Source organism: Anas acuta, chromosome 6 (assembly GCF_963932015.1).
Source record: "Anas acuta chromosome 6, bAnaAcu1.1, whole genome shotgun sequence".
Lineage (NCBI taxonomy): Eukaryota > Metazoa > Chordata > Aves > Anseriformes > Anatidae > Anas > Anas acuta.
In genome coordinates, this window is record NC_088984.1 from 32,881,817 (window position 1) to 32,900,119 (window position 18,303).

The following is an 18,303-nucleotide window of genomic DNA, read 5'->3' on the forward strand; positions in this document are numbered from 1 at the left end:
CATCCAGCCTGGCCTTGAGCACTACCAGGGATTGGGCATCCACAGCTTCTCTGGGCAACCTGGGCCAGTGCCTCACCACGTTCATAGCAAAGAATATCTTAATGTCTAGTCTTTATCTCCCATCTTTTAGCTAAAAGCCATTACTCCCTGTCCTGTCACTAGACCCGCTGATATATAGTCCCTCTCCTGCTTTCCTGTAGGCCCCCTGTAGGGACTGGAAGACTGCTATAAGGTCTCACTGGAGCATTCTTTTCTCCAAGTTGAACAACCCCAACTCTCCCAGCCTGTCTTCATAGGAGAGGTGCTCCAGCCATCTGAGCATCCTCGTGGCCTCCTCTGGACCCGCTCCAGTAAGTTCCTGTCCTTATATTGGGGGATACAGATCTGCTTATGTCTGGCGGTCCCAGATATCTCTGCTTACCGACTGGTCTTCATTTATAGGGTCTTGCACACTCCCGCTGCACTGAGGAACCCAGGGGGGATCAAACATTGGCACAGATGGCATCCCCAGGACGGGGGAAGGCAAAGTGAAGTTTATACTTGGAGGAGGGATCTAAACAAAGCCATAAAAGACATTTTGTATGACAGCATACTAATATTAATGTCTGTAGTGCTAATTAAATACAAGTACCCAAGACATTAATTACCGCTGCAGAGTATTCCCAGCTCTGCATTTCACTACAACATAAGACTGTACAACAGACAGATTTCTTTCTTTCTCTGGTGTTTATCTTGACCCCATTATGCTTCTCCCATTTTTAAACAGGAGTTCTACACATCATCTCCCCCTCTGGTGTGACTTACATGATGATTTATTTCTCTAAACTGATTTTGAGGCAATTTCATGGCAGCATGTCACAACACGTCTATCCCAGAAGACAAACCACACATGGCAACGTTGTGTTTCATGTGTCCTATCTACCTTAAAGATCTGTTGTGCTCCTTCTTCCATCCTCGGCCAGACTTGATATCTAAACCTCCAGAGTGTGTGAAATTTGAGAATGGCATTCAGTCTTTGCACTGTCTCTGGGTGATGAAATTCGGACATCAGCATGTCAGAAACAGCCTCTGGCACTTTCACAGCACACAGCAGGAACATGGCAGCTGCAGGGAGAGAACATCTGATCATCTGTTTTGCTTATTACTGTGTTTATCTGGCAGGAAAATTTGCAGCTGTATAAACTCCCACCAGAAAGAAACTTTGGCTCCAAAAATAAGATCAGCAGTCTACCAGGCTTAGCAAAAATTGTACTGCTTCATGAAACCAAGCATGTGTGATTCTACCTTTTGGAACCTTGCAGCATTATCTGTGCAATGTTTTTTAAAAGTTCTGTCAAACCTGCTTTTAAAATAAAATACAGCTTTGCTCTTCTCACTAACATCTCAGTCACAAGTGGTTTAAAGTAAGAAGCATCTCCTGAATAGCAGGACTAATTCAGTTTGGCTTTCTAAAATTTTATTTCCGAGTGCCTTCTGTGATGGTTAGTGAAGACTGGTTTAACAGCTCAGCCTTTCCCTCAGCACAGGAGGCAGTGGCCCAACAGAAGACTCACTTGTCTATTTTCATGGGATAAAAACAAAAACCCAGGTTCTTAGCTAGCTAGGCACCATGCAATGACTGCAATGGCTCAAAGACAAAATTAAGTTGCTATATATTGGGAAGCAAAGGACAAGATCACAATGGAAGACAGGACAACAGAAGCTGAACTGGCCCATAGTTGCTTCATTAAAGCATATCTGAATATAAACAGACGTAGCCCAACTCCAGCCTTGTGGAGGCCAATTAATTTAGATGTGTATCTGAGTGGCACTGAGCAGGAACCAAAGGAACGGTGCAGTGCTGCTGTGGGAGTTCTGTGGGTGTCAGCACCCATGGCTCCTTTGTATGACAACTAGCTTACCACAGAAAGACTGGAGGCAATTTGTCTAGATTTGGTGACAATTCCTCTCCACAGCAGAAAGAGGACATTTGCCATCTTGCTTGCCTCACCACTTATTCAGAAGGTGCAAGGCATGAGGGCTGTGCTAATGGGAGGCAGTCAGAAGCCATGAAGAAGGACACAGCTCCTCTTTGACTGCTTAGGTCCTGCCTTGCACTGCGGAGGCTCCTGGTTCTGCTCCAGCATCATGCTCCAAATCTGCAGGGCCCCTCCTGTTTCACCATCTCAGAGAACGTTCTGCTCTTCACTGCTTTAACTGCAGCTATGTCGGGTCTTAGTAGGGCTGATGTGAAAGTGTGAGCTCATGCTGAAAGCTTTCCATACCCCCAGAAAATAAATACATCCTGGAATGGGGTCAGTAGATGGTGCTGTTGTCCAGTAACACGGAAATTTCTTTTACCCAGCTTGGGGATAGAAATATTGTGAGTGTTCAGGTCTGCCCTTGATGACTGATTTATGCTGGGGCTGAAATCACTCTTGCTAACAGGACAGCTACCTACAGACCTTCAAATGGATTTTAATCCTCCCTTCACGAAGGGGAAAAGGAGCAAGATGTATCTAACAGGCTGTATTAGAGGAGCAGCCAGCCAGCACTCCTCAGAAAGAGCAGCAAAGCTTTATTACCTTCTCTGTGAGCCTGAGTAAGGTTTTGATACAGGAAAAAGAATAGTCAAAATTATTCCTCCAGAAAGGAGCTGAAGGGGGATAAAGGAGTGCAGCCTCAGACAGCTTGTTTCTCTTTATTTTGCCGCTCTCTGTTCCTGTTTGCACATTTGGCCCCATGTATTGGGTTTACATGGTGAGGCGTTGGTAGCAGGGGGGCAGCAGTGTGGTCTCTGTGAGAAGAGACCAGAGGCTGCCCCTGTGTTGGACAGAGCCAGTTCCAGCTGGATCCCAGATGCAGCTGCTGCTGGCCAAAGCTGAGCCCGTGAGCTGGTTAAGCCCCTGTGAAAATATATTTAAAAGGGAAAAAAATGCTGTGCAGCAGCTGCAAAAGAGAAGATTGAGAAATAACAGGAGAAAAACAACCCTGCAGACCCCATGATCAAGCGAAGGAGGAAGGAGTGCTCCAGGCATCAGAGCTAAAGTTTCCCCTGCAACCCGAGGGGAAAGCCACAGTGATAGGAGGAGGAGGATGTAGAAGAACCAGGAGTGAAGATGAGTCTAGAAAGAAGAGGGAAGTGGGGAGGTGTTTTCAGTTCTCGGTATCCTAATCTGTTATTAAATGGCAGTAAAATAAATTAATCTTCCACAATGCAAGTCTCTTTTGCCTGTTATAGTAACTAGTGAGCAAACTCCATCCTTATCTTGACCCTCATTTTTTTTTCCCTGTTATTTTCTCCCCTTGCCTTGCTGAGGAGGGGGAGTGAGAGCATAGCTTGGCGGGCATCTGAGGCACTAAAGAGGACTGCAGTGGGTTAGCTTTGTCTGGTCTCTCACTGAGATAAAAGCTCTTTAATGAGAGAAAAATAAAGGCTGCATGTGGTAGCTAAAAGAGAAAAAGATTTATTCTCTACTCCCCATAAGCAGGTGATGTCCAGCCACTTTCTGGGAAGCAGAGCCTCATGGCTGTTGCTTCAGAAAACAAATGCCTTCATAATGAATGTTCCCTGCTTCCGCCTCCCTTCTTTTGGCTTTTACTGCTGAGCACAACATCGAATGGTGTGGAATAACAGACCTTTTGGTCAGTTTATGTCAGCTGTCTTGGCTGTGTCCCCTCCCAACCTTTTGACCACCCCCAGCTTGGTTGGTGACTTTGCTGGAGGCAGAGGGTTGGAGAGACAGCCTTGGTACTTAAGCCACAAATGCAAGGCACAGCACTATAGGGGCTGTAATGAGGAAAGCTAACTCCATCCCAGCCAGACCCAATACACCTGGGAAACGCAAAGGGAAAGGGAAGAGCACAGAGAAGGCCCATGGGCTGAAGAAGTGCACTGTGTAGTGGAGGAGCAGATAGAAAGTGAAGAAACCAGAACTGATGAAGAACACTGAAGGCAGATTCAAACAATGGACTTCAGGGCAGAATTTATTGCTGCCTGTGGAAAACAAAGGACTGGTAAAGCTAGATGGAAGTGTGAGGGAGAAAGGAGAGAAGTCTGAGAACACTTCAAAGCTCTTGCATGACCAGCAGCTTTTGATAAAAATACCCATAATTAAATCTCCACTGTAAAAACATCTGTTATGGCTCCCTCAGGTGTACAGATGTGTGGAAGATGGTAGTGTTTAAGCTATTCGCTTGGGTGGGTGCTGGGGGAAGAGAAAGGTAGAATTTGAAATTTGTTGTAGACTGGCTCAGATATGTATTTAATTGCTTTAATTTGTGGTTTGTTTAAGAAATCTGTGTCTCGCATTTGAGCCATGTTCACTGTTTCTAGGGTTGTGGCCCATGATCTCTGAACATCTGACATTAGCATACATTGGCTAAGAGTATTTGGACAGGACAATAAAACTAGAAGGGACCTCCCAAGTCACATCATCTAATTCCTTTCACAAACTATTGAACCTGAGTGCATTTGCTCTCTTTCCTGGTGGTTAGAAATCTTGTTTTCCCCCTGAAAGAAGTCATACTCATCTTTATGCTACCATGGCTTAAACATTTCTTCCTCCTTGCCAGGTCTACTGCATTTACGCAAAGCAAGTGTACTGCCTCTCAGTCTTCACCTCAATCAATTAAATAAATACCCTTAGCATATAGATTCTTCATTCTTCCTACTGTCCTCACAGTCTTTCATTGTACCTGTCCATGCAAATGTCTCTTTCTTCAGTGACTGGAATTGTGCCCGAATGTGCTGTGCTCTAGGTAATTGTATGATATGCTTTACGACAGCACCAATACTTTTTATCTCCAATAAAATACCTGTTCTAACACATCCTGACAGTATTTATTGCTTCTACATCTGAATTCTGCTTGGTAACTCACAGTCATCCCGTGGCCAACTGATACACACTCTGAACTCCTCTGCATGTCTATCAGTTCCATGGGAAAAGATCCAAACTCATAACAGAAAATTCACTGCTAGTTTGTAAAGACAATCTTACATTTTGTAGTAAGAGATTTCATCCCCTTTTTGGAGTTGCTTTTCCAAGGTAACAAACTATATGTGATATTCTGATGTTCTTCAGTCTTAAAAATGCCTCTCAGTTATGTGCCATCAGCAAATATCTGCACAATCTAATACCAAGAGGGAATGTAAAATTTAAACACCATACCATACGACTACCCATTAAGAAACACTGCTGTTTCCATGCAACAGGAGAATTTTTCTCTCAGCACAGCAGAAGTAGCTGTGACAGTTCCACTTCCATTCCATTTCCCAGTTTTTGCATCAGCTCTCAAATGGTACTAACAATTTCCATGAGGCAACATACCAAATACTTCAGTAAACCCTGGCCAGATTATATCACTGTTTCCTCTGCCTAGAAACCCTAGAGACACAAATCACCAATATTATTTCTCTTATCATTGACCACAACCAGGGCTGTGCAGATTGTCTTCCGTCTTCCTTCTGACCACCTCTTTTATACAGAGCACAAAAGTATGTGGTCTATGAAAACCAAACAGCCATCAGGAAACCCTTGGTGTCATTAAGACTTCCTCCACTAGAAAGCTGTCTTGCAAGGCCCTGTGACCTGCTGTGAGTTGATCTGTCTGGCCAGCCACACTAACTGATTTGGTTCCCTTACCTGCTGCTCCAGCCATGTGCTCATCCACACTGAGAAGAAGCTCCCATGCTGCAGGCTGTATGTCCCCATACATCTCTTCTGTGAGGATAGGAGCTGCTTTGATTAGCAGTGACAAAGGTGCAGGGGAGAGGCTCATTACCTGGGGAAAGAAAAAAGAAATGACAACAACAAAAAGCTGTGCCTTACAGCTGAGCTGTATAATCTATCCCCAGTGAACAACACACTCAGTAAAATTTAAAAAACAACAACAAAAACACCCTAGTTTTGGACTGCACATTACTCACTGATTGCTTCTAGTTTCAGCCATTTCAGATAATGTTCCACAGAAAAATGTTGCTTTCAGCCTACACTAAAACAGCAGTGTTTGCAAGCTAGTTCCATGTCTGATGCTAGTGATGTATGTCAACAAAACATGGAGAAAGAGGACAAAAAGCAAGCAAAACTCTTCCAAGGTGATGCACAAACAGTGATATATACCCATGAAAATCCCACAGACAACCAAGAAAAGGCCTGTGAACAGCCCATTGCTTCTTCAGGAACATGGAACAAGAAAGAACATAGGAAACTACTGCTGTACATTGGCAGGTGGTTTCTAAATGTATTTGTGGATTCATTTTTATTTTTTGTATCCCCAATCTTGATGCACTTATCTCCATGGGAATCCAGAGATGCTGATTACCATTTAATGGAGCTACAAGTTTAAAGGACTTTTTTTGACAAGAGTTACCTCAAGAGGCTTAAATTTAGCATTACCCAGCTGGGGAAAACATGCAGGGCTGAATTAATCAATATTCAGCAACGACAATTCTTTCCTTCACACAGGCTTAAAGATCCATACATATTTTCCTTCCTGTTGCAGTTTGAGCTGACATTTATGTAGCAATCTCCCCAACCAGCATATGGCCCAGTCAGTACCTGGTGCCTGATATATTTTAACATTCCAGAGTCCTTCTTCCCTTCCAAGTTGATATCGATCACTCTCTTTTTTAGGGAGGGAGTTCTGAGGCATGACTTGTCTGAGCACTGAAAGGAAAAAAAAAAAAAAAAAACCACAAAAAAGAAAGTCGAGTTCACATTTTGATTTCCCAAAATTTAGAAAGGGAGATCACAGATAAAAGAAATTTCCATGCACTAGAAGCTGCCCAGTACCAGAGGTGCAGTACAAAGCCTTCTCCACTGCTAGCAACACGCCTGGTATCAGTGAATGAGATGGTATATCTTGTCCCATTTTCTTCTCTTTTTAACATCACTTTTCCCATTAAAAGCTTAAAGCTGTGGCCTGTGAACCAAATCATGAATGTGAATATGCTTTGTGTAATCTTCACAGGTGGTACAACCAAGTATTTTAGGTGAATAGCCCTTTTAGCACTAAGAGGTACAAAGTCCACAGCTTCCCCCCAAAAATCCAACTCAGCCATTTGCTGCATACAACTTCAAAATTCCTCTTAGCTATGCTTGTCTTTCCTTGTTCCTCAGAAAGCGTGTGACAACTCGCTTCAAGACTTGAGCTCATGCCAGCCTGAGAGATGTCCCTAACAGATTGCCAATGCCAGTGACAAGGACAGATCCTGTTTGTGTTCATTATCCACAAAACCAGGGAGCTTTCCCAGAATGGCAGGTTTCCATAGACTTTTCTCCTCAAGCTGATGGTCTGTTGATTAAAACAGGGTCTCTCATTTATCAAGGGGCTCACAAGCCCCATGGAACACACACAGCCAGACCTGCATAGTGCAGCTGCCTCCAACCTTTCATACTGCAAACTATGAGAGTAAAGGAGAGGCTCCTCTGGAACCCAGATAACTGGAAATGGTACCCAGGCAGCCAGAGAATGACAGCATTTCAGGCATACCAGAGCAAGAGGAACAGAGGAGGCCTACAGTTATGTAAGATACTAATGTGATCGATCGCTCTTCTGCAGCAAGGTCTGTACAAACATGGGACGTGTTTGGAGGAAACCTTATTGCCTCCCAAACTCTTTTTTCCTTGCTGTTGCTTAATGGCCGTGACGGTTGGAAGGATGATGAAACATACAGGACACTGCTTTGCAATTCAAAGCTGGAGATGAAACAATACACAGTAACAGTGTTCTTTTGCTACCTTTCATGAATGCTGCCAGCTGCTCATCTCAAGCCTGCTTTCTGTGAAGAAAGCAACTGTCTCTCTTCCTTAATACCTAATTGATACACTGCTTTTTCTGTGCCAGAGGGATTATATGGGGGTAAATCTTTCCAGGAAAGCAGAATCATTATCTCTTGTTTCATGTGATCTGTGCTTTGTTCCATAAAGATACCCTTCAAATTCTAACTTGGCAGGAAACAAACAATCTGCTGGTTGATGAAGAAACGTTTTAAACTTGTCTCATAACTTCTACATCCACTTATATGGATGATAGCCTCTTTACTCAACTGAAATCTTGATGAGAGTTTCCTGAACACTTCTGCTTTCAATGTTACTGCTAAGCAGTTGGATGACTCCACCATTACAGGTACTCAGAATAATTGTCATCTGTCTTCTGCGGTGAAGACTATGAAAGTATTTCCTAGACATTGACATTATTCATTTGGTACCTCTGTGGGCATTTTGCTGAAAGCACAAATCTATTTCCAGTGAAGATAAAGGCGCCACTCCTATGGCAAAAAGGGTACTATCTTGTTTACCTTGCAGAACTGATCATTTAAAGGTTTTTCACTAATGACAGCATAACATGAAAGACTAATGAATGCAACTCTTGGAACCGATCTGAGAGTTCAGACCTAAAAGAAATGTTATGCAAGATTTTACAAGAATTTCAAGAATGATTCTTCTTAACAGACAAGAAGGAACAAGAAAAAAAGGGACTAGACTCCAGGGGCTGAACAGCAACCAACATTCTTCCTAAACAACACACATCACATTCTTTCCATAGTGCTAAATGATTCAACAGTTTTTTAAGCAGGACTGGGTTTAGGAAAGCGCTGTGTTCATTCTGTCATGAAAGTACTCTGTCTGAATGCATTATGCAGTTCTTGAAGGTAATTATGGCCTGTCCAGAAAAATAAATAAATAAATAAACAAACAAACACATGGAAACAGTCTGCTTTTTCCAAATACTCACTTCCTTTTGCTTTTTGCCTCTTGCAGCACTGTTCAATGTGCTGTTTTCTCGGAGAGAGTCCACTGTGTCTCCATAGAGGAGTTTGATGGCGCGGACAAGGCGAGCACAGGACCGGCTGTGATGGAGGTAGCAGTGTGGGTGACAGTAGTCAATGTGGGTACAGATGAAACTTTGCTGATTGCATAACAGGATCATAACCTTGAAAGGAATAAAAGAGGACAGTTACCTATAGAAAGGAGAGTTGCACAGAGAACTGCACAGCTAGTGATAGGATAGTCAAGCTGACTTCCATAACCTAGCCCGGAAGGCAAAAAGCTCAACACAGCCTTTGGAAAAGTTAAGCCTGTCTGTGCTGAGCTCCATACTTGCAAGTAGTTTACAAACTGACTGGGCACAGCTAAATAAATATCAGTGTTAACAAAGCAGACAAAGAGACAGAGCTGGTGTAGATACGTGTATTTAGCTAGTAGCAAGATTAAGGTTGAGGAAAACAAATTCTCTTCAATTCTCTTCAGAAAAGCTGTTGTATCACCACTCTAAGATGAGGGCTTAGACTAGAAATTGTCAACTATTTAATCATCATCAAATCCGCGAACCCAGCAAGTTCACCTGTTCACCTTCAATGAAAAGGAAATGAAATGTCTCAGTATGCTTTCAGTCAGGAATAAGTTGCACCAGTGGTTACTGCATGCTTCCCTTGCTGTGCTCAGGTAGGCCCCTCCAGCCTAGCTTTGTGTTAGCTGTCTCAGTTACTGTTTCTTGTGGTGGTGCCATATGGCAGCAGGGAGCTGCAAAACTCATCTAAGAATACATACTTGGGCATTTAGCTATGCTGAACCCTGCTTTGCTTCAGCAACACAACTATTAGCCCCTAAACTGATTAATTAAAAGCAGCCTTGGGTAAGTCTACACTTCAGTGAGCGCACTCAGGCGTTTAAGACCTGTACACAGGTCTTCATGTCACACACAAAGCCAGACACTTTGAAGCACTCTGAGGAAAATACCCTGAGTTTTCTTTTTTTTTTTTTTTTTCCCTGGCATCTGTAAGCTGTTCACATTGTAGATCACAACTGGCCTTTATGAACCTTCCTCTTCATCCCACAATCTAGTGTGGAAATACCCAGAACTAACAGAAAGAGGCTACCCCACTTTTTCCATGCATTTATTGTCTGTGCCGCTGCAGTCTCCGGGCTCTCTCAAAAGACAGCCACATCACTCTCCACTCTCGGACATTTAGGCTTTTGGAAAGTCATGAGCTTAATTTAGGATAAATCCGAATGGCATATGTATGATTCTTGTCTTTGCCAGCCTGTTCTGGCATCACATTATTTTGGGGTCAATCAGGAATAACTCAAGCCACTAGTGTTGTATCAATCTGTGAACAGAAAATCTGATCAGCACTGTATAGCCTTCTATCTAGCCTCTGGTACACTGCCATAACTTGTATTTTCAGCACACTGACACAAGCGAGGTTTTCACACTTGGGGCTGCCATAGAAGAAATACTGGTGCATGCATAGAAGCAACAAGATCCAGTGATCCTTTTGAGTGGTTTGCTCATGACTGTAAAGTAAAGCTTTTTGTTTTGCTACCGTTTTAGTTACCATCTACCCACACCTTTCCAACAAAAATTAAAAAATAAGGTTCTCATGCAATATTGGTACTTGCGTGGCATTAACTTGAAGAGGTGATTTTTCAAATCTTCCTTTCTCATATGCAGGCTAATCACACAAAGTGAGAAAAACAGCTCCAGTTCCGCTCAGTTTATGCCTCATATTTCTGAGTCCATACATCCCCCTACTTTGCAAAAAGGCACCATGCCTTATCCTAAGCTGCTAGTTAGGGAGTTGACTATTCTCTAGTAATTCATCTTGGAGTGTACACATTCATGTCTACACACTCAGATGAGTTCACTGGAATTTCCAATTTAAATGTAATCATTACCACTAGCATTAGAGTAGTGACAGAGAAGCAGGGAGACAGTCCAGGGATTCAAGTACTGGCTTGGAAAACAGGACATTCAAATTCCCTGCCCTGCCACCCTCTTCTAAAAATTACAGCTACCAGGAACTGCTTCTGACATCCCAGTACTGGGTTAAGCCTGTTCTTGTCCACATCCTGGAGTAATAGGGCAGCTGAGAGCAGGCTATGTGAAATACCTGGGGGAAAGAGGAGGATATTGACTCATTCTTGGCAGCTGTCTTTCCCTCAGGAAAGGCAACTCAGAAGTCAAAAGGAAATTCTGGGAGGAATCAGTCCTCGCACACACATGCAAGACACAGTTAGTATGTGCACAGGCAATCCAGCTTCTCTGTGGAGGCTGTACTGCACCATCACAGCGGGTCTACTGTGAAGCAACAGAGTTGTACAGTCCTTGGCTGTGGACTGAACTGTTAGATTTGCCCACGCTACCTGCATGATAGATAGTCAGAATTACTCAAGGCCCTGCTGGGTTAGATGTGGCAGTAGAAGGCATCAATGGAATCAAATAAAAAATTCCTAAAGTAGGCATTTTTCCCTGTAAGATGTTGTCCTGGTTTCAGTTAGGACAGAGTTAATTTTCTTCCTAGTAGCTGGTAGGGTGCTATGTTTTGGCTTAGGATGAGAAGAGTGCTGGTAACACCCCAATGTTTTAATGGTTGCAGAGCAGCGCTTACACCAAGCCAAGGACGTCTCAGCTTCTTGCTCTGTCCTGCCAACGGGCAGGCTGGGAATACAGCAAGAGCTGGGAGGGGACAGACCCAGGACAGCTGACCCAAACTAGCCAAAGGGGTATTCCATCCCATCTGGGGTCATGCTAAACAATATATAGGGGCGGCTAGCCAGGGGAGGGCGGCTGGACTGCTCGGGGTTAGGTTGGGCATCGGTCAGCGGGTGGTGAGCAATTGCATTGTGCATCACTTGTTTGTACACATTAGTAGTAGTAGTACTATTATCATCATTATTGTTATTATTATTATTGTTATTATTATTATTGTTATTATTATTTTCCTGTCTTAATAAACTGTCTTTATCTCAACTCACGGGCTTCACTTTCCTGTTTCTCTCCCCCATCCCAGAGAGGGAGGGTGAGCGAACGGCTGTGTGGTGTTTAGCTGCTGGCCGGGTTAAAGCACGACAGATGTATAATTAAACTCATTGCCATTAGATTTAATGGTGACAAAAATATGTAAACTGATTCAAAAAAGGGGTGAGACAAGCTCCCCACTGAAAGATCTTCTGTAGCTAGTAAACATAGTGGTCGCAACTCAATCTCCAGCTCAAGTAGCTTCTAAAATACCTTCTTTCCAGAAGCTGGGAGCTCAGGTCATGCTTTCTTTCTGTTACTGCCCAGTACCAGCCACGATGGAGATAAGATACTGAGCTGACGGATTTTTCAGCTGAAGCGGCATGGCTGTTTCTCACTTGCCACACCATATACTTCCATATGTATAAAGCACCTATCACCATATTGATAAGCTCTCTTTGGAACCACTCTGATGGCAGGGTAAGAACACGAACTGGCCTGTTAGTACCTCATCTAGTGAGAAATAGCTCCTTTTCCATTACAAACTAAATATATGAAATGGACAGAGGTAGCAAGAAAGAAACTTACTGCTTTTAGTCTTTTAGAAACGGCAAATAGCCAATTCTGCAAAGGTCACAGCTTACTTACACTTGAGATCCTTGATGCTACAGAGAGAAAGCACAGATTGTGATCTGTTGTTTGGTTGCTGGTTATTGTCAGCACAAAGGTTTCCTATCGAAAACGTCAGCCTCAAGAGCACCGCCAGCAACACATACTTACATGCAGCCACGACATGTTCCGATGATAGTTCTCCTCCGTGCCTGTGCTGCTCAGCACCTCTGGCTCAATGCTAGGTTCGCTTGCGCTCCAGGGGCTCCCTTCTTCAAAAGAAAAATACCCAAAGGTGGTTGTTTTTATTGCTCCCTATGCGCTTAAAGCCTAGGGACAGCACTTGTAAGCCAGGCCAGCCTTGTGGAAACAGACCACAGTACACAGAATATGCCACACTGGAAAAACTGTGTTTGGACACCCCTCCCCAGGCCTGGTATCATGCTGGCTTGACAATTACAAGAACCATTCAGACTGACAGGCCATCTTGTCAGCAGCAAACACTGCTACCTCCACACTTTTTTCTTTAATGGAAGGGGAGAAGGCAAACAAATAAGCATCAGAAAGAAATTCTTTGCACCATTCAGATGCTGCAAATGGTTGGTGTAGTGATCTGCATTGACTGGGCTCTGTGTTTAAAAATACCAACAAAAATCCAACCAGAAGTGGCATCCAACTGGAAGTGCCAGTGGGCCACGTAACTGCTAAGCGCCCATGGAAACTGCAAACGTTACGGGGATGAAAGGGGAAAAAAATCCTGATTCTGGCACACTAGTTCTGAAGAACTCAGGCAAGGGAGATATTCATGTGGGAACTGCACCAATCCCTCTGTTTCCTGCAGCTATTTCATTACCTATGGGCCTCCCATAATACTAACAATACTGGGGATGAACTGTGGTTAATCCTTCCTATCTTCTTGTTAAGTGAACTTTGACTTGCCCACGACTACAGACCAGGCAATCCCATTCTCCACATTTACCTAACACACATCTTCTGGTCAACATAAAAATGACTATAAAGTTTGGGACGTTACTTCTCCTCCAAATGTAGCCAAACCTTAGTTTCTGATTAACACCCCTAGCAGAGGGAGCCCCCTTAGTTCAAGTGGGACAGAGATTTCTTCTGAGAGGATGCACATTTGGTTTCCGTAACATAAATATATTGGGATCCATCTTTTGAAGACTAAGAAGGCATCTGTAAACTGTAAAAATACATGTATATGCCAATATGTAGAAATACAGTATGTAGCACGCACATGTTATGTTCTACATATAGGAACATATATATAGCATGTTGTATGACATGCCTGTGGTACCATGTGCTACACAGAACACAAAGCCCATGTGCGTACATATATATATCCTATCCGTTGATACAGACAATATCATATATGCATATGCCCGCAGGTATTCATTGCATCACCTGATTTAGGGGTGTGTGTATGTGCATATACACACGTGCATGTGCTCCCCTAAAGCCAGCATGCATCCAGCTGGCAGACAGCAGCATTCCAAGAGTTCATGCTCTAACACACCGCTCCAAATGGACAACCTGTGCGCGGAGCTGATGCTGCACCCAGGGCACCAGAGGCAGGATTTGAACCGTGTTCTTCCCAGGCCCTACTTCAGGCAGTCCATGAAGAGGACCCTATATTTTTTCTAGCCTGTTGGGGTGGGGGTCTTGTCATTTCTAGATCTGCTGCAATAACATCAAGAGTTTAGGTCCTGACTATTCGTCCCCTCCCTTTCCACCCACTCGTCTAAGTTACCTATATCAGTGACAGTGTCCCTGCTGTGGGACAGCTGCAGCTCCTCATTCTCAGACTCTGAGTCCTGCCGTGATAACTTGGTGCTCTTTAGGCTGCCGGCCCGGCGAATGCTGGAAAGGGAACCCCCCTTCTTCACCCGGAAACTGCGGGTTCCTTTAATCTGGAGCAAGCGGGAGCCTCCTATCCTGATCTTCCTGCTGGGAACTGTATTAAAAGAATAAAAGAGGACTTTTTTCCCCTTAATATTTCCCCATTTAAAAAAAGAAATATATCCTGGCCCGCCCCTCCCACCCAACCCTCTGCTGCCAGCCTGTATTGCAGCATCTTTTCTTCTCCCAGGGAATGTGGGGCCAGAGGCTCCCTCCAAAGCCACCGCCAATGCAGCTCTGTCAATCAGGCAGTAAAGATGCTTTACGGAAATGTGTTCTGCACCTCTTTTCCTGGAGACCTGGTACCTCACCTCAGGCCTTGTCTGTATTTGGAATTAGCCCTTCTTCAACCACCAGCAAGTAGAGTCAGCTGCTCTAACAGAAACCCAAAAAGTGGACAAGGAAAAACTACGATTCACACCACTTTGAATCAATTCCTGCTAGGAAACAGAATCCACCCAATGGATGTAAATTGCAGTTTCCTTTGTCAGCTTCTGGGGTTTTCATTAGTGCAGAATCACCTCTTGCTAGGGATAGATGGCTGAATCCCAATCATGAACAAGGCACCATGGACAAACCTATTTTCTTGTAGGCCTGGGTTCTGTAAACCCCACTGAGCTCTGCAGTAGGATCAACTATTTATTCATACAGCACGTGTGACTGCAGAAGGGTAGTCTGCTTCATGAGGCTGGCACACATGACTTCTTTGAAGTAAGATTTGCATAAATCCATTTCTCTGCATGTTACTCTTCATCATTAGAATGCTTTAGAGGAAACGGGAGCACGTAGATCCTCTCCTTCAGACAAATCAGCAGCTTTCAGGCATTAACAACATCCATTGACACTCTGCATTTTTGATGAGCACAGACATGAAATGGTTCAATGTTCAAAGCACCAACTGTTTGCACTTTCATTCTCCTCTTAGTTCAAAGGCAGTACATGGCAGCATGTCAGTCCAAATGTTGCAACACCCAGTCATTTCACTGCAGATCTAATCAGGCAAGGCCATGTGTGATTGATCACCTTTTGGCATCTTGTTGAGAATGAACAGGATACAGCTTTTTGGATATCATGGGTAAGAAAGTATTTCAATAGAATTGCATTTTGGCTTCTGGATAAGTCAAACGCACCTTTACTCCTGGGATTGCCCCTAATTCCTCCTCAACCCAATTCCCACTCCACTTCCAGTGACTACCACTCTGGCTGAAGAAAGCTGGATAGGTTTGGAGAGATACTCCTCACTCCTCATGAACCAGCTGGGCAAATCACTGCCGAGTGATCTGAGAAACTCCCTCCAAGTGGCCATGCTGAGTTCCTTAGCAATCACTACTGGTTGGATTCTGCTCAGATCAACCTCTACACAGCTGCTCAGTTCACCCGAAAGCCAAATTATTTTAGGTCTTGGAACTGTTATTTCACGACGTTTGTAGAATCCCATGTTAGCACCCAAATAGTATGTATGATCCTCTGAGAGCCTGCATCTACCTAGATTTAGTGTCTATATTTCAGACCTACCTGGAGCAGATTCTAGACAGTAAACCCGAAGCTTTTGGATAGCTGTTAAGCCACGCCTGGGGTGAACAATGACAGCAAAGTTTTTAACACTCAGAAAGAAATGAAAGGAAACAGATTAGTACTCATCAAATAGGTTGAGATAAAGAGACCTGCCACTGCAGGCAAGAAAAATTTAGTTACAGTCACACAACAACATTTTCTTGTCTAGGAAAGAATAAATTACAGAAGATGCCTCTGCATCTGTTATGTTTGGCCCAGGTAGATCCCCTGAAGAATATGCTGTGGCCAGAGAAAATAATGTAATTATTGTAATTTTTAACTAAAACATTATCTTGCATTTATTTAGATTCCAAAATTCTTCAGACTCATTTTTTTGCTCTCACATATTTAGGAGTCAGCCTTCTTACTATAGTCACTTTGCCCATCTCAAAAATGTAGTAAACAAGCAGCTTTAGCAAAGGAATACTAAGTGACAGATTAGGAAGAAGGGAGAATGGGATAAAAACAAACAAACAACTAAAACTGCAGGGAAAATGAGTTAAACAGAGTCAAGGATGCAGAAAGTTAATACTGTCTTTGCAAAAATAACTCAAGTCTGCATTATGCCTGCAGCACATTAGCATGTGGAGGCACACCTCAGTCAGCACGGTCCCTAAGAATGGGACAGTTAAAATTTTCCAGCAGCACCACATGCTTGTAGGCTTTCTGCCACTCAGGTAATGCCCCAGTGGATGGGACTGCTGCCTGAGAGGCTGAAAAGTGATAGTTAATAGCTATCTTCAAAGAAAGAAAGAATGAAGGAAGGAACTTTTTCTCATCTAAATAGCTGGAGACATCTTATCCCACGGATCTTAGACTATGAGACAGATCATAGGGCTGTTTGCTTCTCTGAGCTGCCAATATACCAGGAGTACAAAACATTCGGTTGAGTGTGAATTTAATCTACTTGACCTTTCTTAAGTGGACACCTAGCTGTCTTCACAGAAGTAACCATCCCACCTGACACACAAATTTGGAAGCAGTTTTACACCACATGAATTTTGGAAATGTTTCTAACACTTTTTCCAGTAATTGTGGCAGGATCAAAACTGAAGACGACACAGGCTTTATCCAAAGCCCTCTGAATCATCAACACACATTACAGTTCCTGAAGGATAACCAGCCACAGAATTCATTCTTTTCCAACAATCATAAGACATTTATCCTTTTAAAACAATCATTAAAATTATCATTCAAACATCTGCATCTTCATCCAGCTATTACAATACAGGATTTAAACAGTTCTAGAAAACATGTTAGAGGGAGAATCGTGTACAGGTAACTATCTGGCAGTTCAGCCTCTAATTGCAAATATGAACAATGACTGTATATTGTATTGCAACACTTGTACCATCAGATAGTATGTGAGTTTTGCATGAGATGGCTTAAAAATGGAAACAATCTGCTGTTCTCAGCAAACACAGTGAGCTTGAGGTTTGCTTGTACAGTATACAGTATGTTGGTAACATTAATCTGCTAGCCATCAAAAGCCACATAAGTGTGTGTTTGTCATGTGGTAGCAAAGAATTTAAGAGATCAAGTGATCACCCACTAATTCTGAGATGCCATGACTTCCAAACCAGTACAGGTTTTCACAGAAAGATCCCAATCTTCTCTCCTATCTGTGATTTTCCCAAAATTAATAATAATAAAAATGTAATCAGAATAAGAAACAAAAACGCCTTTGATCTTTATTTTTAAAGTGAATCAAATAATGATGCTTCTAATAGCATTCCACTGAGTTACAGTTTCAAATAAGGGATCCTCCTTTTTAGAAACTTACTTGGTTTCAGTCATAGCAGTGTTTTGTAAAATTTCAGATCTTTGCTTCTCACATTTGTTATATTGAAACCTGAAGGCCAGAAGCGTCTCAGAAATGATTCAAAGCCACGTGACTCCATGGCCCCCTGCTTTTTAACACAGTCTATGCAAATGAAAACATAAAATCAAGCGCCACTTCACAAGCCCCGAGAATACAAAAGCTTTGTTGTGCCAACAAACCTTTTTTCTCCTCGAAGCCAGCCTCAGATTTGAGGGTGTGGCTGCTGCTGTGCAGGGAATCCTTTGAATCTTCATTTTCATCCAGGACCCCAGCAAAGCTGATCTTTCTTTCATACCTGTGCCGGTCCATCTCAGGGTCCAGACGCAGTCTGCAGCTCTCCAGATCCTGTTGGCAGCATGTACACCACACAGATGTGCAACCAGTATGAGCCACCATCTTTTTCACTACAACCACAGAAACTTCAGTAAGAATTGCTTCAGACAGGTATTTATTTCTGGATGGTCCAAAACAGTTACTCTGGTCAAAATTCTGTAGGCTCAAGAGGTTTCTGATTGGAGTTTATATTGTAAACTCCTACAAAATTTACCGGGAGCTGCCTGGCTGGTGACAAAGTCTGTTACTCTAAGAGTTGATTTGTTAAAAAAAGAAGGGTTTTCTCAAACGTATGTTCTAGACTGAGCTATGATGAAATGGGTTAGCTGGTATTAGCCAACTAA

The 18,303-nt window shown here is 43.1% G+C and overlaps 1 protein-coding gene across 13 annotated transcripts in view; it reads right to left on the reverse strand.

Annotated features, from left to right (window-relative positions):
* UNC80 (unc-80 homolog, NALCN channel complex subunit) overlaps window positions 1-18,303 on the reverse strand; it is a 133,816-nt gene that overhangs the window by 50,742 nt on the left and 64,771 nt on the right. For 10 of the 13 annotated variants that reach the window (XM_068686395.1, XM_068686390.1, XM_068686384.1 and 7 more), the window contains exons 26-33: window positions 17,806-17,971; window positions 14,102-14,305; window positions 12,505-12,605; window positions 8,719-8,916; window positions 6,540-6,647; window positions 5,625-5,763; window positions 923-1,104; window positions 422-553 (exon numbers count right to left, since the gene is read on the reverse strand). In XM_068686395.1, coding sequence (XP_068542496.1) covers window positions 422-553; window positions 923-1,104; window positions 5,625-5,763; window positions 6,540-6,647; window positions 8,719-8,916; window positions 12,505-12,605; window positions 14,102-14,305; window positions 17,806-17,971 — 1,230 coding nt within the window. The remainder of the gene's footprint in view (window positions 1-421; window positions 554-922; window positions 1,105-5,624; window positions 5,764-6,539; window positions 6,648-8,718; window positions 8,917-12,504; window positions 12,606-14,101; window positions 14,306-17,805; window positions 17,972-18,303) is intronic. The other 3 variants (XM_068686393.1, XM_068686397.1, XM_068686394.1) reach the window with 1 other exon arrangement.